The 21,932-nt window shown below is 46.8% G+C and overlaps 1 protein-coding gene across 4 annotated transcripts; it reads right to left on the bottom strand.

The window, feature by feature from the left end:
* Positions 1–190: 190 nt before the first annotated feature.
* GATM (glycine amidinotransferase) lies at positions 191–21,683 on the bottom strand. 4 transcript variants are annotated; one of them, XM_053271749.1, is made up of 9 exons: positions 21,497–21,683; positions 13,479–13,703; positions 10,356–10,551; positions 8,759–8,949; positions 8,100–8,237; positions 6,963–7,127; positions 4,349–4,412; positions 3,709–3,825; positions 191–1,870 (listed from the first exon to the last, which is right to left on the bottom strand). In XM_053271749.1, the coding sequence occupies exons 1-9, from the start codon at positions 21,563–21,565 to the stop codon at positions 1,728–1,730; spliced, it is 1,308 nt and encodes a 435-aa protein (XP_053127724.1). In that variant the 5' UTR covers positions 21,566–21,683; the 3' UTR covers positions 191–1,727. The 4 variants fall into 4 exon arrangements, with proteins under 4 accessions (XP_053127724.1, XP_053127727.1, XP_053127726.1 ...); XM_053271750.1 differs by having other exon boundaries at positions 1,735–2,581; XM_053271752.1 differs by lacking the exon at positions 6,963–7,127.
* Between the last annotated feature and the right edge of the window lie 249 nt (positions 21,684–21,932).

Consider the following 21,932-nt stretch of genomic DNA (forward strand, 5'->3'; position numbering starts at 1 on the left):
TGAAAAAATAAATATCAAGCTAGATGGACAAAGGGTTTCACTCAGGAGAAGGCAGGTTCACGTGATCCGAATCATTTATGATTTCTGGCCCAATATACCAGCAGGACAATTGTCCAGGATGTAAATACAACTGAATCTAAAACTGCCCACAATGCATCCCTCTTGGAAGAAAAGACACACAACATGAAAGTTCACAAAAGCAAAAAGTGTTTTATTAGCATAAAAATACATGTTGAAGGCATCAGTATTAAAAATTTAATTTACATCATTGGCATATAGTTAGATTTCCAGTATTAGCATTTCTGCTAAGGGTTATTCTTAATTGTAAACAGGAAATCTTATATCGTGTAAACAAGTTTACAACATGAGATATCATGTTGGCACACATGAAAAAAATTAAAAAGCAAAAAAAAAAGAAAAGAAAAGAAGAAGAGTCTGTTCAATGAGGCAGATATGCTGAAATAAAACTACTTCTCAAACCAGGGCTGTAGAGTCAACGCTTTGGGAACAAGGAAGTTAAATTCAGACTTTTAAGATTTGGAGAAAGAAGGCGGGGGCGGGAGACACTGGATAATATTCCTCTGAAGCCCCACGCAAATGTGACTGTATAGAGCAGTGGTTTAGACCAGGAGTACCCAACCTGTGGTCTTCTAGGTGTTGCTGAACTACAACTCCTATCACCCCCAGCCACAATGTGGCTGGGAGTGATTGGAGTTGTAGTTCAGCAACATCTGGAGGCTCACAGGTTGGGAACCCCTTTAAGACTGTATACAGCAGGCTATTGTAGCTAGAGATGATGGGAGTTGTAGTCCAACAACATCTGGGGACCCAGGGTTGGGAACTCCTGTGTTAAGACAGTCTGGCTTGTAGGCTCTCTTTCTTTCCAGGGCCATCTGTCAGGCGCGTTGTATCAGAGTCCTGTACTGAGCAGGGAGTTTGACTAGAGCATGGGTTCTCAACCTTGGGTCCCCAGATGTTGTTGGACTTCAACTCCCATAATCCCCAATCAAAGGCCATTGGGGCTGGGGATTATGGGAGCTGAAGTCCAGTAACATCTGGGGACCCAAGGTTGAGAATCCCTGGACTAGAGGACCCGCCAAGGTCATTTCCAACTCTAGCATTCTGTTATTGTGCTTACGCTAGGGATGGGCACGAATTTCACTTAAATTGTATTTGAATCTATTAGAGTTTGAAACTACTGAAGAGTGGAGATTTGCTTGAATCGGCCCCAAGTTTAATCAATTTGAGCCAAATTTGTGCACATCCCTAGCTTACATTTTGATACCATAGACACAGACAAATATAGGTGGAAAAACAGGCCGAGAGGCAAGGCAGGTATGCTGAAGAGGCCATGATTCCGTGTCTCCTCTGTGCAAGGCTCTATGAAGTCATCTGCATAAGGCTAAAGCTTTTTCTTTTTTCGCCAAAGAAAAAAATTAATCTAAATAGTATTGTACACAAAGAAGCATAAGAACCTGGGCCCATGTAAGATCTGGGTATTTAAATCTGTCTTAACCTTTTTTTATAGTGTGGTACCCATGCACACAAACACACACATCCTCAATTGGAAAGAAACGATTCATGTTAAACTCAGGTCTAACATTTCTAGCTGCCTTTTTGATCGAATTTTCAGTAGAGGTAGATGCATAATGACTCTGGCTCAATTCTAGGAGCTCCAGAAATGATGTCCTGTCGTGCATATCCTGGAAGTGAAGTGAAGGAAGGTTTCATGTATGAGAATGGTCTTTCAAAAAGCCAGCCAGAAGACCTGTGCTGCTGATGAGAGGGGTGGTTACTCTGGCTGAGTTCAAGGGCCAGTTCACACACTGCACTGTTGAGGGATACAGCTTCGATGTTAAGATTGGAGAACCTAGGTGAAGTAAAAAATACAGCAAAATTGCAGGAGCGCTTTGAAGAGTGGCATCTCTTGCAAAAGAAGCATCAAAAGAGGGTGCATTCTGTGGTTAAGGCTGCAATCCATTTTAAATTTTCTTGATGGCAAAAACCCCCCACTCTATCTGACCAGAAACGCTGAAAATGATTTTTGGGGTTATAATTGTCTTTACAAATATTTTACATATTCTTAACCCTGTTAATAATCCTGACATGTTATGTATTTGATCCTTAGCTGAGTTTCATCTGTGGTTTTGGGGTGGTTGGTTTTTGTACTTTTGCACATTTCTGCAAAAGTTAAACATAAGAAGTTGGCAGGGCAGGCTGCACTCCTATGGACACGAGAGAATGAAGAGTTCTGTGGCTCTGCCTAGTGTGTGAACTGGCCCTTCAACCCAACTATTTTGGGGACCTCCATTTGGGTGTGTTTTTTCCCCTGGGAGGTGGCTGTTCCAAGCACTACAGCTCATGGATCCATGTTCTCTTTTTTAAAGCGGAAAGATGAAAAATCAACCTGTGTCTTCCTATGCCTATTTCATGCAAACTGAACTGTGGGGCGCTTATTTGGCCCCTGCCTAATCAAAGTAGGACTTCAGAGTGCCACGCCGGCGGATGTCGCAGGTCCAGCAATGGAAGCCTCCTCCCAAGGAATTGGCATGGCGGATGTTCACTTTCACAGTTGAAATACCTAGAGGGGAAGAGAAATAAGATGCTTTTGGAGGGAGGAGGGTGGGGGAAAAAAGAGTGTTCATGCATATCAAGGACCTGGCTATGCTACTAGACACCCATGAGTAAGGAGTATAGTGCAGCGGAGAGTCTCCAGGTGAGACTGGAAAGTATCGGGTTCGAAAGTCATGAACTTCACAGTTACTGATCAGTTACTGCCTTTTCAGTCTAGTCTACCTCACAGGGCCTTCGGGTGTAAAAATAGGCACAAGAGAGATCACATATGGCATTTCATGCTCCTTAGGAACACTGGAAGCTGCCCTATAACAAGTCAGAGCATTGGTCCATCAAGCTCAGTATTGTCTACCCAGATTGGCAGTGGCTTTTCCAAGGCTGCAGGCAGGAATCTCTCTCAGCCCTATCTTGGAGCTGCCAGGGAGGGAACTTGGAACCTCCTGCATGCAGGAGCTCTTCCCAGAGCGGCCCCATTCCGTGGGGGGGGAATATCTCTCAGTGCTCACACATGTCTCCCATTCCAATGAAAACCAGGGTGGACCCTGCTGAGCAAAGGGGACAATTCATGCTTGCTATCAGAAGACCAGCTCACTTCCCATTAGGAAAGCAGAGATAATTTTTTAAAAGTGTAACAGACAGATGCGATTAATAGAAGCAATGAACGCTTTGTTTTCTATAAAGAATTTGTTTCCTATAAAGCTGATAAAAAGACTGCAACAGCCGGATAGTGGTGTAGGTCTATGCCAGTTCTCACTTAACTAATGAAGATTTCTGTGAAACACAAACATTTACATGCTTCTCAATATTCTATTTTGCATCTTCTCTGGAAGACGCTAGACAAGTTGTGTGCAACCCAATTTTCTGTTTGGTGATCCAGTTGTAATAAGGATGATAAAACATCCATAATTTGACTGTATTGTACTCTGCAGCTCCATCCCCCAAAAATGAATTGCTCAAGGCTGACATAAGGTACTGGGGACCCAAGTTTGAGAATCCCCAAATTAGTACAAGTACTGACCACACTCCAGTCATAAGGGGGGGGATGCTACACTCCATATACCTCCCCAACCAACAAGCCCTGATGGGGAAAGCATCTTTTAACCTTTGTCTGTACATTACAAGTGTCCTACCTACCTAGACTTTCAAACATCTTCTGGATTGATGTTTCATTGGCATCCACCATCACACGCTTCTCATCTAGCATCAGGACATTCATGGAGAGCCATTTGGAAGACATCCACAGCGGATGGTCTAAACACAACACCACAAAACACTCAGCACTTGCTACAGCCTGTTGAAACTTTTGTTTTGTCTATCTTTTTAAAAAGAATTCTCCAAACACAGAAAGTAAGCCCATTCTCATGACCAAAAGCTGGGGGCGGGGGAAGATGAGGAGCGTGTAGCCAGGATCCTGGACTTCTGCATGCTCTTGTGCACTGGCTGTGTGTCAGTGGAAATGCATGCTTGCGTGAACTTGCTGTGGGTTGGTGGCAAAAAATGAATGGGAAAGTGGTTGTGTGCTAGGCCATAATATGGGTAGGAGGGTGATACCAAACCCCTGTCATGTACCCAGCACTGCATCGAGGGTGGAAGAAAAGCACGTTCTGCACCAGCCTACCCAGATCATGGCTGGCACATGATGACTTTTCTGTCCTCCTACTCGATTTCTGCCGACACATGGCCGGTTCTCAGGTTCCCGCACAGGTCTAGGATCCTGGCTGGATTGTCCTCCTACTCAGCTTTTGGTCATGAGAATGGGCTTAGAAACACATACCATCCGGGATGAGAGGCAATGGAGGATGAACCACTGACCAGCCTGCCTTCTTAAATAGTTCGATCTAAAGTGAAAAAGAGACATTTCGACTTATAAAGATTTTAAGTATTTTACCCCTCCAGTACACTACTGTTCAACGTGGTTCAAAAAATCAGTCAAAGCTTATTCAAAAATGCATAACATAATGGTGAACAAAAAGAGCCCCCCCCCAAATGATATGTTTTATACCTTTATATTCATTTTAATCCAAAATATAAATATATTAACAATCTGGAACCACAGTCTGTATTCTCAATGAAAGAGAGGTAACGTATGATCATAAAAGTAATCTGAATAAAATCTGTATAAATCCAGACAGAATGTATATATAAAATATATACTCTCTGGGGTAAAGGTAAGAGCCATCACAAATATATACAGAAAGATCTGCAAGCATATGAAATATATATAGAAAAGTCCCAACATTACCAAGATAACATTTCTGGCCTATCTTTAAAGCTCGCTCTCTCTCTCTCTCTCTCTCTCTCTCTCTCACACACACACACACACACACACACACACCCTCTGCAGTTTTACTAAGCTGCCATATTTTTCTTATTATCCCCATCCGGACTAGTCACATAATTGAAATCAAGGAGACAAGTTAATCAAGACCAACTCTGAAATTAACAGGGACTTTGGTTGCTCACAACCAGCCCGTCTCCTTGAATTCAATGGTGCATAGTCATAACTAACCTGGTCTCGGTGTTGGCCTGTATCGGGGCTATACAACTTCAGCCCTCCTGCAGATGCTAGACTACAACTCCCATCATCTTGACTATCAGACACTGTGGCTGGGGATGATGGGAGTTGTAGTCCACAACACCTGGGGATCCAACGTTTGGAATCCCAGGACTAAAGGAGCTCATTTAATTTGAATGGAGGGCAGATTTGTGATGACTTGAGCTCTACTTGGTTTTTACTAGGACCCTGAGGCTTTGGCGCCAGGTGTAGACTGGTGACTCAAGAGAAGGCATACACTTTGGAAGAAGGACCAGGGAGTATTTCAGCACATGCTCAGCCCAGAAATTTGTCTTCAGTACCAGAACTGAGCTCTGTCATTTCACACACAAATTTCATTCCTGGCTTCCGCATGGACTGTCCCCCTCCACAAGCTCTCTCAACTGCAGCAGCATAATTTAGGAAAATTGGTGGGCTGGTTTTGAGTTTGGCAGCTGTAGCGCTGAGAACTAGGCTCCGGCTCCTAGCAAGGCCTTAGATTCTAAGTTTTAATTTTCTAAAATCTTCTTGTGCTGCAAGAAGTCATGTTTGCATTGTGTACACCGCCTAGAGATGTATATATCAGGCAGTATATAAATCTGGTTAATATAATATAATGATAAATAAATAAAAGTTTGCAAAACACTTCCATCACTAGAGGGAGCTCTATTTCTATAGCAGCAGACCAACTGTTTCTGTCTAGCTCCCGCTTGACGTTTAAAATAAAAAAAAATCTAACACACAACTGGGAATCGGGAGCATGTCCAGCTCCTGAATTAGGTCAGGAAGCTTCTCCTACCCTAAAGACGATCATGTGAACTGCCTTAGTAAATATCAGGCTGAGAAGGCCACAAGCAGGACATGGGCCATAGACCTGCCCTGACTATTGCCTCCAGCATCTGGTATACTGCAACTGAACACAGAGGTTCTAAATAGCTATTAGGACTACCAGCCACTGATATATGTATAATTTGCTCACCCACCCACCTGACCCCTTTTAAAGTTTTCTATACACACTCAAACACATGAAAGTGGATGTAGGCTTACTCCTAGGGCGAGGAGTCCTTACTCCTCGCTTACTCCTTGGGCGAGGATTAGAGCAGGCGCTTTGCTTTGTGAAGCAATGGCTCCGAGATATAGATTTGCAGGAGGAGTCCGCACGGTTACCCAAGGGAATTACTTAGGTTCTCAAACTTTTAACTATAAACCGGCTGAATATTTAGACCAGATCTTGGTACCAAAATTTAGGAGATTTCTGACCCTCGTGTGATTGAACGTTCTCCCTTCAGCAGTACTTGATGGTAAATTCAAATGGCTTCCTTATGATTAGCGCAGTTGTCCCTGCGGCTCAGGGGATAGAGAGTCTATCACCCACGTTATTCTTTATTGCAAGTTTTATAAGGACGCTCGCACCAAATTTATTACTCCTATTTTAGCCATTTATCCTGGTCACACAGACCAATTTTATTTGGAAATTATGCTGGCCAATTTTAAACCTGTAATTTCAGATAATGTGGCAAAGTTCTGTTTCGTGGCGTCAAAGCTCCATAAAGACTGTATTAGCAATTTGAATGGTTTGTGATTTTGTAAACTTTTGAAATTTCTGAATTTACTTATTAACGCTATTAATTGTTATTGTTTGTTAATCTGGTCTGTGACCACAATCAACATACTTACTCCTAGGTGAGTTATTGGAAGATGGAAACTAAGAATTCAGAGGAGGGGGCCAGGCTTCCTTCCACCCCCGCCCCCACGGCTATGGCCTTGTACCAGTAGCTTCTCCTAAACATCCAATTCTTATCCCCCCCGCTCCGCGCCCTGCTTCCTTCCTCTCATTTGTCTAAGGACCTCTCACCTCATTGCATGGACGATCTGGGTTGGAGAGCACGAGGCCAGGTCCAATGATGTTAAATGTGGCGTCGATGTGCATAGGGTTCGGGTCTCGAAAAGAGATCGTGTGCACTCTGTACTCGGGAGCGAGGTGTCTTCGCATCCATTCAATCCCCAAATAGTTAGTAACCTAGTGAGTAGGTGGCAGAGCGCAAGCTCACCTTTTAGTTTCTTCGCAACTTAAAACACACACACACACACACACACACCCCAACTGCCGACCAACTGGGAGATGCACTCTCTGCTGCAGAACTAGTATTGTGGTAAGCATGCAATGTCCCCTTTCTTAAGCAGGGGCCACCTTGGTTTGCATTTGAATGGGAGACTCCATGAGAGTGCTGTCAGATCTTCCCCTTAGGGGATGGGGCCATAGCTCAGTGGAAGAGCCCCTGCCTGCTTGCATGCAGAAGGTTCCAAGTCCCCTCCCTGGCAGCATCTCCAAGATAGGGCTGAGAGAGACTCCTGCCTGCAACTTTGGAGGAGCCGCTGCCGGTCTGTGTCGACAATACCGAGCTAGATGGAGCAATGGACTGACTTGGGATATGGCAGCTTCCTATGTTCCTAGATCAGCGTTTCCCAACTGGTGTGCCACAGTACATTAGCGTGCTGTGGGAGTCAGCTGGAAAAGCGGGGAGTTCTGGAAGCAAGAGACTTCATGGTTCTGGGAGTTCTGGAAGCAAGATACCTATACTGCAGGAGGAATGAGGTGCCCCCTTTCTCAGGAATAAAGGAGCGAGTCAGCTGCAAAGCTGAGAGCTTAGACACATGGCTTTGCAGTTGACTGGCCCCATGGTGCAGCAGGAAGATGGATAAATAAATGGACAAAATAAAATAAGATTCCTTCAGGGGGGAAACGGTAGAGGTCCCAGGTAAAGGAGGGGAAGAGGAGAGGGCGGGGTGGGGGTGTCCCCAACAGACTTGTAACGTCTCCGACTAGCCCCAACCCAACAGAGACAAGACAAGAGTTGAGAGGTGCTGACACGGCCCTTCCCAACAGTCTCACTGACAGGTCAGATCAAAACCCAACATTTTGGATCGTGCACAGGTCTAATATACAGGTAAGGCAAGGCTGGGGGAGGGGGGGACACCCAGATGTGTCTACCTGACTCCTTTGCACAAAGATGTCTCTTCCAGCTCTAATGAAGTCTGCAGCATCAAAACAGGGCTCAAATTCGGTGGTGACAAATTTCCCCTGAGCGGCCAGCTTGTGTCTGTCTTCCACAGTGCGGATGGGGTAGTCCTGGTTTAAGAAAGACGACAGAAGAGTTAAGACACATCTCAGGTTCAGGCCAGGTGATCTGCTGGGTGAGAAGGTCACGGTTTCAGTAGCTGCTGGTACAAAAATGAAGTACAGAAAGACACCAAGTTTAAGTTACAGAAACTGAGGTCCTTCACACAACCAGAAGATGTGTTCTATCTAGGTTTGGGACCGGTTTGTGCTCCCAATTTTCAGTTGTGTGGAAACAAGGCAAGAAGAAAACCTGAGTAGCTTGCTTGCTTCCACACAAGTGAATGTTTGGAGCACACACAGTTCCCAAACCTGGGCAGAACAAAGGTAGAACCTTTTTGATTGTGTGAATGACCTTCATTATGTTTTAACAGAAATAGCACTTTCTTCTACTTCTCCCGGCCTCCACTTCCCTCCCCTTACATTTCTGGAGTGTAAGCCTCTCAGGGCAGGGACCTGTCCTCTCTTACTCTGTAAAGCACCATATTCATGGCTAGTGCAATATTAATAATGCTTGAAAAGCAGAAGGCTACCTGGTCGTAAAGCTCATCAGCCATTGTGGGCTTTGGTGCTGTCGTCCATTTGGCCCCACGGCGGAAGTACTCCTTGATGACAGGCCTGTAGGCCCTGTATTCAAAGAAACGGGCACGCCAAGCCATTGGTGCTTCAATGATCTCGTTTCCAATCACCAGTAAAATGTCTCTAGGCATGGCAGCATACATCCCTAATGAGGAAAAGAAAACACAGAACACCCATCATTCCATTTATATACCTTGACCCTGTTCATCATTCCTTCTAACACAGGGATTCTTAAACTTGGGTCCCCAGATGTTGTTGGACTACAACTCCTATCATCCCTTCCCCAGGGGCTGATGGGAGTTTTAGTCCAACATCATCTGGGTACCCAAGTTTGAGAATCCCTGTTCTATCAGCAAACAGGTGATTGAATGCAGCGGTGTAGATTCCCCTCTCAAGCATTTGAGGAGTTTCCCCTCCTCATTTGATTGAATGCCACCCCAACGCCAAACCCATTAGTCATATCTTCAATTCTCTTTCCCCCCCCTCCGAAAAATGTATATTTCCTCTCTGCCCCAAAGGTTTAAGTGAGAAGTTACTCCTCAAGCTTTCCTTGTCTGCACCCCTGGTTGGATGCCTATCTGACTGAAAGCAAGACAAGGCCATCAAAAAATCAAGGTTAATGGTTTCTGTGTACTCGGGGGCTCCCCAGGTATGCTGAAGCAAATAAGTTGCACAAATTAACAAACAAAAAACTAAGAATATGCATGCCATGAAGTTTTTAAAAGTTCCTTCTTTGCAAGGATGTTTTAGAAGGGAGGAAAGGAAAAAGGACCCACATTTCCTTTCCTTCAACCCTCCACACAGACACACAACAACATGTTCTGGTTTGGGACTAGGAGCCATCCTCACACCCGACTCTCTAGCATTATAGAGGAATATTTCAGGAAGGAGGAAGAAATGTCCTTTCCCATTCTCCAGAACCAACACCGTCCCACTATACAGCACAGCAAGGGAAGGCCTCAAGAAGGTGTGAAAGAAAAAGGGGGTCCTTTCCCCTTTCCTCTCTCCTGAAACTCTGCCACCTCTCCACCCACAAGCAGCACCCATATATAACAAAATAAACAAAGTCCACACAATAGTCTTGTTCGGGGCATGAAGTTTGGAGTTCTAGCCATGTCCTTTGGGGCAGAGTAGAGACAATCTCAGCAGATTTCATAAGTATCTTCAGTTCTTTTGTCTCTATCCTACTTTAATTTAAAGCACTTTGCACCCCCCCCCAGCTGTTTTTGGACTACAACTGCCATAATCCCCAGGCACAGTGGCCAATAGCCAGAGATTATGGGAGTTTTAGGCCAATATCTGCAGGAAGGTCGAAGTTGAGCAGGCCTGCTTTAAAGTGATGACGACCTAGAATTAACACCCTAAATCAGGGTGTCTGCACAACGTCAGCCCTCCAGCTGTTTGACTAAACTCCCATCATTCTCAGTCACAGTGGCCAATAGGGATGATGGGAATTGTAGACCAATGACCACTGGAGGGCTAACATTCTGCAGCCATACATGTCCTAAATCCAGCGCACACATTTCAAGCCATTCAACAATATCAAATTACCAGTGGACTCAAAGTCAGGCGTCTTGTACTTGGCTGACCAATCGAGAGGCTCGGGCCTCTTCACAACCACCCCCTCCATTTTCAAAATATTGCACATCTCTTCAATTTCCACAATTGCTTTCTTCACATGCTCCCTGGGGAAACTCTGGCCTCCAAACTTCTGATAAAAGCCCCAGTACTTCTCATAGGTATTGGCCTAGAGGGACAGACACACACACACAAGAAAGACAGAAGCAAAGTCACTTATTCACGCTGCATAGAACTGCCTCACATGCATTGCTAATAGTTAAATAGGCTTGCATCACAGGACCTGAATATTCGACACAGTGATCACAGTTATACAAACCTAAACAGTTTGGTTCCTGGATATCAGAAGGACTGCCTGCTCCCAAGAGTTTCTGCTAGGTATATGGCAGTCCACCCCCGCGCAACTCAATACAGTACTGGGCACACCATGTGGGTTGGTCATCACCATCCTACCCACATCACAGCTAGCACACGATCACATCCCCCGACTCCTACCTCAATGTTGGCCGACACGTGACTGTTTCCTGGAGTGGGCACAGGGCTGGGAGCCCGGCTGGACGCTCCTCCTACCCAGCTGTCGGTTGTAAGAACTGGTCTATTTCATGTAAAACGTGAGCACTGCAGACTCCCTCAAATGCAGGGTATAGCTACAAAATGCACTACTGGACATGCATGGAACATACTTTGTGAATAACTCTACGTGTGTACACTGACTGTAGGGGATTGCAATTGGGTTCCGGAATGTAATCGGGATGTGCAAAAAATTTAACCGGATCAATCCAAATAGAAACTCCTTGCACAGAATGGGGATCATTCGAATTTGCCTGAACTCAAATTTTATGTGAATTCACCCGTATTTGAATTGATTCGAACAAATCCTATTCTATGCAAGCAGTTTCGAGTCGAATCAATTAGAATCAGAATCACGTTCGAATCGATTCAGTCAAGTTTTTTTGCACATCCCTAGAATGTAAGGGTTAACCTGAATATAAACGGATCCTGTTCAGTGTTCCCTGCAATAGGACTCCCAGATGTTGTTGACTACAACTCCCATAATCCCCACCCAAAAACTGTTGCAGCTGGGGATGCTGGGAGCTATAGTCAACAACATCTGGGAATCCCTGTTACAGGGAACCCTGTTCCGGTTTCATGTTGAAAAACAAAACTGCACTACTGAATTTGCCAACTGTCCAATGACCTTCAAAAATAGCAATACGTTTTTGCCTTTGAATTTTGTAATTGTTAAGTTTATTACCAGCTTTCACTTTAAATTTGTATTTTAAGTTGTGCCAGGGAGCAGGGAGGAGAGTAGACCACCGACGCAGCAAAAACACAAGCAAGCTTTGTGCACGGGCCTCGTAGAACACGGGCATGCCACGTATTATGCTTTTAAATATGTCAATGTCTAAGGCCCTGGCTGTTGCGGGGTGGGGGAGGAAATCTAGCTCACAGCTAGACCGTGAGCTCAGCCAGCAGCAAACATCTGTAACTGCATTTAAGTTTCAGCAGGAAAACATTAAGAAGGGTTTCGTCAGCCAGAAGATTAACAACTCCAGTCCAACAGCAGCCAAGTGTTCATGGCCCGAGGTGAGCGATCCTTTGCCAGGAGGACGCAGGCCTGCAGCCTCAGAACAGGCCTGGAATGCAACTGGAACATAAGCACAACTTTTCAGAGACTGCCGCATCAGCAATTGTTTGGCAGATGGTTTCCCCCACATTTACACTAGGCTATTATAAAAGCTCTTAAAATTTAGTTTGCAACTCAGTGGACTGTATTTCATTGTGTTTTAATAATTTTAAATGTTGAAATGTTTTAATTTTTTATTGTTCTGTAAACCGACCAGAGAACTTATGTTTTGGGTGGTATATAAATGTATTAAATTAAAAAATAAATAAATAATAATAAATAATAAAAATAACAATTTCTCTCTGTCACAGGGACTGACAATTGGGTCATAAGTTTTCCGGAGTTTCCTGGGAACCCATGCACCCCCCCCCCAACTTAAAAAATAAATGTTTAAGAAGATTTTCCTTGCCCATCTAGGAGCATAGGAAGCTGCCATATACTGAGTCAGACCACTGGTCTGTCTAATTCAGTCTTGTATTCACAGACTGGCAGCGGCTTCTCCAAGGTTGCAGGCAGGAATCTCTCTCAGCCCTATCTTGGAGAAGCCAGGGAGGGAACTTGAAACCTTCTGCTCTTCCCAGAGTGGCTCCTTCCCCAGAGGGAAATGTCTTCCAGTGCTCACACTTCTAGTCTCCCATCCATATGCAACCAGGTGGACCCTGCTTAGCTAAGGGGACAAGTCATGCTTGCTACCACAAGACTAGCTCTCCTCTCCTCAGATGGATCACAGATCCATCTGAGAATGCCAAGATATATAGATATAGCATCCAATACATACGGCACTTTAGACAGTGGCATTCGTAAGAGATATCCCTGTTCTATGGAGTTTGCAATCTAAATTGTGACGAAGAGTGGAGGCAATGATTGCCCAAAGTTGAACGATTTTAAGCAATTCAAATAAAAAATAGGTAACTCGTTTTCCTTACCTCCCGCCAGTGCCAGTTATTTTTAAGCCTACACTGGCGGAAAAATGAGGGTTTTTTATTTTATTTTAATTGCTTAAAATCATTCACAGTGTTAGGGAAGAGGTGTATCCAGCTAGATGGGCGCTGGAATGCTGCCAGGGGAGGAGAGAGAAGTGTGGATTTTGCAGCTGACTGGAATGCTCCAAATGTATGTTTGCATGATGGTGGTGGTGGGGGGGGGGATATTTGGTGCTATTTTGAGACTTAGCTTACCTGTTAGCCCCTGTTCAACAGGTGCGTTTGTAAACAAGCAGATATTACACACATGGCATACATCTCCAGTACTTCCTTCTCTCAAACAAACTTACTGTATTTACTCAAATACAAGATGACCGACTCTGAATTTAAGACAACACCCCCCCTCATTTCTAATATCAAAGAATTGGGGGGCGGGGGAGATCTAGTCTTGGATTCGAGCAAATACAGTATTGCTCCTTCGACACCAATGCAGAGGAAGCTGCCAGCCCATATTTAAGGGATTTTACTAAGACCAGAGAGGCTTACCTTGACCTCAACAGAAAAAGGAGGAACACAGGCATTTTCAGCTCTCCCCACAATGACCTCTTCAAGTGGGTCCCATTCATTGTATGAGCAGACAGGGCAATCTTCGAGAACAGGGTCGGGAACTTTGTTATTTTCATCAGCAGCAACACAGGCGGTCTGGGAGGCTGCAGCTGCATGGGTGCTCTGGAAAGTTCGCTGCACCCACCCGGTGAAGACTCTCCCAAGCTGTTGTTTTTTTAAAATAAAAAGGTACAGAAAGACAAAGTAGTTACGTTCCAGTTAACCAGACTAGTTAGCACCTTTTACACACACACCCAAGGACTGGCCATTCTGTTAGGGTAGGGGCCAAGCGACTAGTCCTCAGGATCTCAGCAGCACATCTGTGCATGCCCATAAAGTTCCACAATAAAATGACCACTCTCTTAGGCAGGAGGGTTTATTTCTCTTTATAGTTTACAGAAGAACTACAGGTAAAAAAACCCCACATAGTTTTAAAAATACATTTTGGCCAATTCATAAGTTATTTGTGGAAACAACTATTTGCTCTTATGGCCTACCTGCACAAGCAGAGCAATGTGGGGAAGAGCCCTTAAGCAAAATTATGGGGTTTCCCCCCACTTCAACTTGACAGCACTTAATCAACCAAATGCTGATCACACAAAAGACACAGAGATCAAACAGACAAGAACAGTTATTTGTAACTCCACATGAATCAACTTGGGAGTTTCACAGATAGAGCACACTACTTTTGAAGGTGCCGCCCATTCGAACGTCAACTTGTGCCATCCTGTTTGTGCAGGCAGAAAATGGAGGATCGAGATAAAGCTACAGCCTTGGGCACACTTGCTCACCTCAGCTGGTCTATGACCTAGCTGTCCAGCTACAAGCCTCAGTGCTCCCCAGCTGAAAACGAATCATTCTAAGCAGAATGAAGGGAGACTACTTTCTGCTCCTTTTAATCTGGTGACTCTTAAGCCACCTTAAGTGACGCAGTGGGGAAATGCTCGACTAAAAGCACAAGGTTGCCGGTTCGAATCCCCACTGCTACTATATCGGGCAGCAGTGATACAGGAAGACGCCGAAAGGCATCATCTCATACTGCGCGGGAGGAGGCAATGGTTTTCTCTCTCTAGAAAAAAAAAATCGCATAACATCCAGTTTGGCTAACCATGGTTATATCAATAAGCAGAGGAGAAGCAATCTAAGTTGTAAGTTATCATTTAAGTTAAAAGTAGTGAACACTCATAAGCCACTTGGGCTCCCAATTCCTTCTGCATACTCCCCTTTATTCGGGCAATACTTCTGCATACTCCCCTTTATTCGGTCCTTTATTCGGGCAAGGGGATGTTGGCACCCCTACCTAGGACCCATCCCACATGCTGAGAATGTGGTTTGGAGCTGACTGTCACAGTACATGGATTACAAAAGGGGGTTGCCCATACTCTGAGTGGCTGCCATCTTGAAACAACACTGCCATCAGGGTCCCCTTGGATCCTCCCCCATGTACTGTTGATTTAGTCAGTGGTATCCAACTGAAAGCACAAAAGTTATTAGAGAGGGACACACATCGTGATCTCACAAGACGTCTCCCCTTTGAAAAGTGGGCTAAAAATGGGCCTTTGTGCTAAGAGTGCTACAGCTTGTTGTCTTTTAAAGTTGCAAGTACAAAAACGCCAATTTCGCCATGGTTGGACAAGTTATCCCAGTACAGTACAGTATAGGATTCTTGAGGTGCCATAGATAACAGGTCTGCCTCAAAACACAATTTATCCTGCCTGGCCACTCTTTTGTACCTGGGGCCTTCGAGCCAAGTTCGAACCCCAGAGGCCTTAACAATGGCTACCTCAGTGTGGGCAAAAGCAACAGCAGGGCCAAACATTTGCTTCGGGGACCCTAAAACTCTTTCAGAAGTCCACGGGAGGGGATTTGGTGGGCGCAAAAATCCTGCCCACCCAAGAGCACTTGAAAATCTCACTCTCCCTGAAGGGAAGGGCCAGTCTACTAGTTTGCAGCTGGTGGAGGGTGTGTGTGAAGGCACTGGGGGGAAGCACTACGGACCACCTTAAGCCACCAGAAAGCTTTCGATGGACTAGAGCCAACGCTCGAATCCTTGAGAGCTCGTAGTAGCCTCCAGAATTTAGCACCCAGGATAGTCAACAAAACGTCCACTGTAAACATCCCAATGGAGGATACACTTCACAAGTGAAGGACCTTTATGAACGCTGACCTGCCACTCAATCTTAAATATCTCCCCTACTTAAGAGTCAGCATGTAGGTGGCGGGAAGCCGTATTTGTTTGAGAGAAAAGGCAAGCCAAGTCACTCAATAAGGCTTAACTGTCCAGTGGCCAAGTTTTAGCTGTTAAGGAATAGATGTGCCTTCCTGGGTACATAACAAATGCACTCTTTTAAAAAGTACCTTGGCGGTTACTCCTCAACTTGCAACTCCTCAGCTCCTCAACTTGTGACGTTTTAAGAAGAAATGGGAAATATGGCTATGTATACAGCACAGCCAGTCAATCTACTCGCTTCTGAATCCCCTTTTCCAGCAGTAATAAAATGGAAAAATCAAAACGGCCCGCTCTGTTCCCCTACCTAACATGAAGAGGCACAATCTTCAGGGACGTTTTCCTGCACAGACTTCATTGGCATGTACAGGAACTTCAAAGAAGCACATCAGGGGTGCACTTATACAGTACCTTTCAGTTCAATGGGATTTGTGCAAGAGAACTCCCAGTGAATCATGCCTCACTCATTAATGGATCTACACACAGGGCTGTCTGAAGGGGTGGTCGAGGGGTGTGTGTGCAGTGGGCAGTCTCCCAGGGCCCCACATACAGCACAGAAACAGAGAGTATTCTAGCCATAACGAATTGCATTGGCATGCAATGTATACCACCTGAGAAGGCTACTTCACCTTAACACTATTCACATGTACAGTCTGTGTACGGTGTATGTACAGACCAGAACACATGAATTTATTCAGATATGTTCAACACATGGACAGCAGTTCACTTCCTATCTTACCCTGCATTTGTGGTGGTCTGTACATGGTTCAGTTTTTAAATGCATGTACAGTCATTTACACAAACACACACACTTGTGTACAGAGATCTGTACTCATGTACAACATAATAGGCTTGTTCACACGATCCTCAGCTGGATCGGAGAGCTGGGAACCAGTGTTCCCTCTAAGGCTTGTGCATGTGCGCACAAACACACTTTTTGATGACAGCTCAGTCATTTTAGATCCTGCTCAGGTTGAACCAGGAAGGCCCCACTTATGAATCCACATGTGCACACACTGCGTTGATACTGCCACCCAAAAGAAAACTCATTCTGTACACAGATGGGGTGTGGGAGAACCCTCGAGGGAACACTCTTGGGCCTGCTCCTGAGAACTGGTTGTGTAAACTCCAAGAGCAAGGTAGGAGGAGGGGAGAGTGATCGTGTGGAAGGTGCGAGCTGTGTCAGACAGCTTTTTGCCCACTCTTGGGGGAAAAAATGCTGGGGGAGAGAATGGGCACAACCATCAGATCCAGTTCCCATCTTCCACACAATCACAAGACCAGAGGAGAGCTGGTCTTGGGGCAGCAAGCATGAATTGTCCTCTTTGCTAAGCAGTCTGCCCTGGTTGCATTTGAATGGGAGATTTGATGTGTGAGCACTGGAAGACATTCCCCTCAGGGGATGGAGCTGCTCTGGGAAGAGCATCATCATGCCTGCATGAAGATGGTTCCAAGTCCCCCCCCCCCCCGGAAGCATCTCCAAGATAGGGCTGAGAGGGACTCCTGCCTGCAACCTTGGAGAAGCCGCTGCCAGCCTGTGCAGGCAATACTGAGCCATGGTCTGACTAAGTATATGGCAGCTTCCTAGGTTCTCCCCTTGATTTTGGAGTTCATAGGACCTGGCTCTCTGGCTGGGCACTTCTCCTACGCAGGTGAGGATCATTTGAATGATCCCAATGTCTGGGCAGGGCCCAGTAAAGCTGACCCTGCACATGTACAATACAGAGACTTGTGCCAGGGAGACAGAGTTGGCTGCAGTTCCATAGGAACATAGGAAGCTGCCACAGACTGATTCAGATCACTGGTCTATCTAGCTCAGTGTTGTCTTCACAGACTGGCAGCGGCTTCTCCGAGGTTGCAGGCAGGAGTCTCTCTCAGCCCTATCTTGGAGATGCTGCCAGGGAGGGAATTTGGAACCTAGATGCTCTTCCCAGAGCAGCTCCATCCCCTTAGGGGAATATCTCACAGTGCTCACACATCAAGTCTCCCATTCATATGCAACCAGGGTGGACCCTGCTTAGCTAAGGGGACAAGTCATGCTTGCTACCACAAGACCAGCTCTCCTCTTCCCTGCTACACTGTGTGCACAGCAGAAAGGAGGAGCTTGCCCCTACACAAGGCAGGAGGCCAAGACCCAGCATGGTGGCAGAGTATCTGCCTTGCATGTAGAAGAAATCCCCAGACTCAATCCAGGCAGGCAGGGCTGGGAAATATGCACCGGAAACCCTGGAGCAGCATAGCCAGTCGATGTAGACTGCGCTGAGCCAGAGGGACCAATGGCTCGGTTCAGTCTAAGGCAGCTTCGCACGTTCACACAACACACAGCAGCGCAGCCCTGAGGCTTTTCTGGGGCCGTGGAGAAGTCTTCAAGGCAACCTCCTCCCCTGCGGTGTGTGAAACGTTCCCAGGCAGGGAGCAGTTGTTCTACACCAGCTGTTGGGGAGAGGTCAGACTGTAGGCCCTCTCCTGTTGCAGACTGTTAATGATCAACATTCCTGTCCCAATATGGGAGGGGTGTGCATGTCTGCTGGGTCAGCAGAAAAAGAGGCGTGTGTGTGTGGTGGTGGGGAGAGGGAACCCTTCCCTCCACAAGGAGTGGAAAGGGGACACTTGGCAGAGCCCAGTACAGTTCTCAGGGTGAGCCTGGCTCAAGGCCACCACCCAGGTCAGAATCAGTGTGCAGGCCTTGGCTGAAAGGGGACGGCACGGAGGAGCGAGTGGCACCTACAGTAGCCTGCAGCAGGGCTGGGCTCTCAGGACAAGATCCGAATCATTCCTAACGGGGACGGAGCTGAGCTGCTTGGAGGCATCCCAAACCCCTCTGCCTGCTTCTCCGCAGCTAGAAGGGGTCTTGTGAGAGCAGCAGGTTTTCTTTGTTGAGGGGGAAGCGAACATCTCAAGGTTTTTTAGCACAGAAACCAATAGGGCTGCTCACAAGACCCTAAGCAGAGTCGGAGGAGAGCCCGGCTAGGGAAGCAGAGCTGTGCACTCTCCTGCTCGTGTGAACCCAAAGATCAAGGTAGGAGGAGGGGACAGTGATCGTGTGGGAGCTGGGTAGGATGGCATTTTCTGCCCACCCTTGACAAAATGCTGGGGACAGAATTTATTGTTCAGGAACATCTGGGGTACCGCCGGTTGGGAACCCCTGGTCTTAAGAGATGCAGGTGTACAGGGCACACCAGCAGGCCTGGAAACTCCCACCAGCCCAGATGTGGTTTCCTAGGCTTCCTCTGGAGGAGAGATCACTGGAGACAGATGCTATCTTGTAAACAAACCAAATAGTACAAGTTCAGCATTGGATGGAATTCCGCTCCAACAAGCAGCAACAGGTTACACCTGATAGCCAGGGAGAAAACTACGCCCCAAGGTTCTTCAGCTCTTTCCTCAGCTGCTCCAAGGGTAGCCCCAGAAGGAGGGCAAGTGCTCCCGAAAAGCAGTTGCCTGGCCCCCTAGCTTGCCGCTCCCCCCCTTTCTGTTGCAGAAATCTAACATGTGGGACACAGCTCACCCTTTGCACTTTGCCCTTTCGGTGACCCCCTCAATTTCTTTTTTCTGGTGCCGCCATTGAAGTGTCCCACTCTCAGAAACTCAGTCTGCTTCTGTCTCACATGGAAGCCATGAAAAGAGTCTTGTATTCTCCATACACTTGCACATCAGCCCCTCTTGCCAGTTGGCAGTACGTGCCATCTTACAAGACCTCGATGGCTTCCTCCGTCGGCGGGATATTGAATAACCAACCCTGGCCCCCTGGCCAATTATAGGCCTAAGAAACAAGTCGATCAGCTTGCATCCATAATCAGAATTCAACTGCATTACAACACATGGCCTTTTCGCCAGTGGTCCGAGGCAGTTTTTAGCAAGGCAGGAAAAGCTCGACAGCTAAGGTAAGGGGCCAAGATGGGAGTCACAACCTTTAGATCCAGTCTTCCAGGTGGTTTTCCAGAGCTGACACTTCGTACATTATGGCCACCATCTCACAGTTCCAAGGATATTAGCAATTTAACACCCCCACCCCTTTCATATTTAGATCAAGGCAAATCCACCCTGCAAAAGAATTTTCTTCTGCAGATGGAGAACTTTGTTCTATATGGTCAACTCTTGCATTTGTAAAAAGAAAAAAGAAAAAGTGTTACAGACCCACAAATTACAGTTTTGCTGTGCTACTCTGCCATCAAGACAGAGGTTTAGAACTTTTGTTTTGGTTAATACTGTGTGCAACAATCATCTGCTGTAATGGTTAGAGATTTAGCAACTGCAAATAGGATTTTTGTCAGTCAATACCACATTGCTTGGGGTTCTCTGAATAACTCTCCTCGCCCTACTACCTCATGTATGTCATCCTGCACTATGAAGTCTGGTCATTGTACATAAATGCACTTCCATTGTAAAGTCATTCATCCAGCCACAATAAATAGGACCTTCATAGGAACACAGGAAGCTGCCATATACTGAGTCAGACCATTGGTCCATCTCACTCAGTATTGTCTACACAGACTGGCAGCGGCTTCTCCAAGGTTGCAGGCAGGAATCTCTCTCAGCCCTATCTTGGAGATGCTGCCAGGGAGAGAACTTGGAACCTAGATGCTCTTCCCAGAGCGGCTCCATCCCCTGAGGGGAATATCTTACAGTGCTCACACATCAAGTCTCCCATTCATATTCAACCCGGGCAGACCCTGCTTAGCTAAGGGGACAAGTCATGCTTGCTACCACAAGCCCAGCTCTCTTCCCAGGTTCAATTCAAAAGAAAAATCACTAACCTTTGATAGGAATAATCTAATTTCACCATTTAAACAGTCAAAATCATCTCTTTATATTAGCCTTTATATGAATGGAAACATTAACTGAATGATGGGGTACCTAATCATTGCATGATTTGGAGGAAACTATGGAGAATGCAATATACCATTCAGTATATCAGTGCTTTGGCTGGAGTTAGCCAATCCATTTGAAGAACTCTGACTGGCAGCAGCTCTCCAGGGTCTCAGACAGAGTTCTTTTGCAGCTCTACCTGGAGAGAGCAGGGATGGAACCGGGACCTTCTATATCCAAAGCAGATGCTCGGCTATCAAACGGCAGCTCCGTAGTGAGGAGCTGGGGTGGGGGAACAAGGAAAGAGTGAGGTTTGGTGTGTGTGTCTGATTGTCCATGTGACAATCTTTGCACTTTGACATGGAAACCAATATATGGTTTGTTAAGCATTTTATGGAGCCGCCAAGACAAATGAATTGGAGTCAAAAGTTATTGGGGTGAAAGGAAGCCCCAAGTTTAATGACAACTTCTGCAAGCATGTGGAAACTATGTTTTCATTTTCTATTCCCCTCCCACGACGCCACAAACTCGCATTTACGGATACTGTTGCATGTTCGACTTTTCCTAGCAGTCACTGTCGACTTTTTCCGAGAGGAAGTTCTCCCTGATCCCACCCGTCACCTTGATCGCCTTCATCCCACTCGCCCACGAGAGGCTGGAACACAAGCGGGAGTCCCGCAGGCAGGCAGGCAGGCTTCCAGACGTCGGAGCCGTTTGCTCCCATTGCAGAAGCCCCCAAACCGAGTTCGGGCGTTTGGCCGGCCAGTCCCACAGTCTCTGCCCCACCCAAAGGCACCACCACCGGGCCGGGGTCCTCTCTCTCCCGGGCGGCTGCTGAAGCGTCCTTGCACACCCGGCGCCGCGGTCCTCCCAGCCCCAGCCCCGTGGGCCCCCGAGGAGTGTGGGGTGCGGCGCCACCTACCCTGGACCCGATGTAATGCACGGCTTCGGCCCCCCGGCTGCCCCCTCGCAAGCACCGCACGCGCAGCATCGCCGCCGCTCTCTCGCCGGACTCTGGCTGGCTTCAGGAATGAGGCGCCGCTCAAGTCCCTCCCGGAGCGCCCGGAGTAGTAGTAATAACCCTGCAGCCGCCCACAGCCCTGCCCCGCTTGCAGATGCAGAAGCGAAGGCGAAGAGCCGCCGCCGGGGCCCTTTATAGGCAATGCGGCCCCCGCGCCCGCCTCCCCATTGGCTGCCCCTGGCGCGGGGTGGGGGGGGGAGTGCGGGGCGCCGCCGGAGACAGCCCGAAATTAGCAAGCGGCTCCGTGCCAAGGCGCCTCGGTTGCCTTTTATAGCCGCTCCTCGGGGGATGAATGGGGGAGAGAGAGAGTCCCAGCCAGCCAGCCAGCCGGAGCAGC

Source organism: Hemicordylus capensis, chromosome 10 (assembly GCF_027244095.1).
Source record: "Hemicordylus capensis ecotype Gifberg chromosome 10, rHemCap1.1.pri, whole genome shotgun sequence".
Classification (NCBI taxonomy): Eukaryota; Metazoa; Chordata; class Lepidosauria; order Squamata; family Cordylidae; genus Hemicordylus; species Hemicordylus capensis.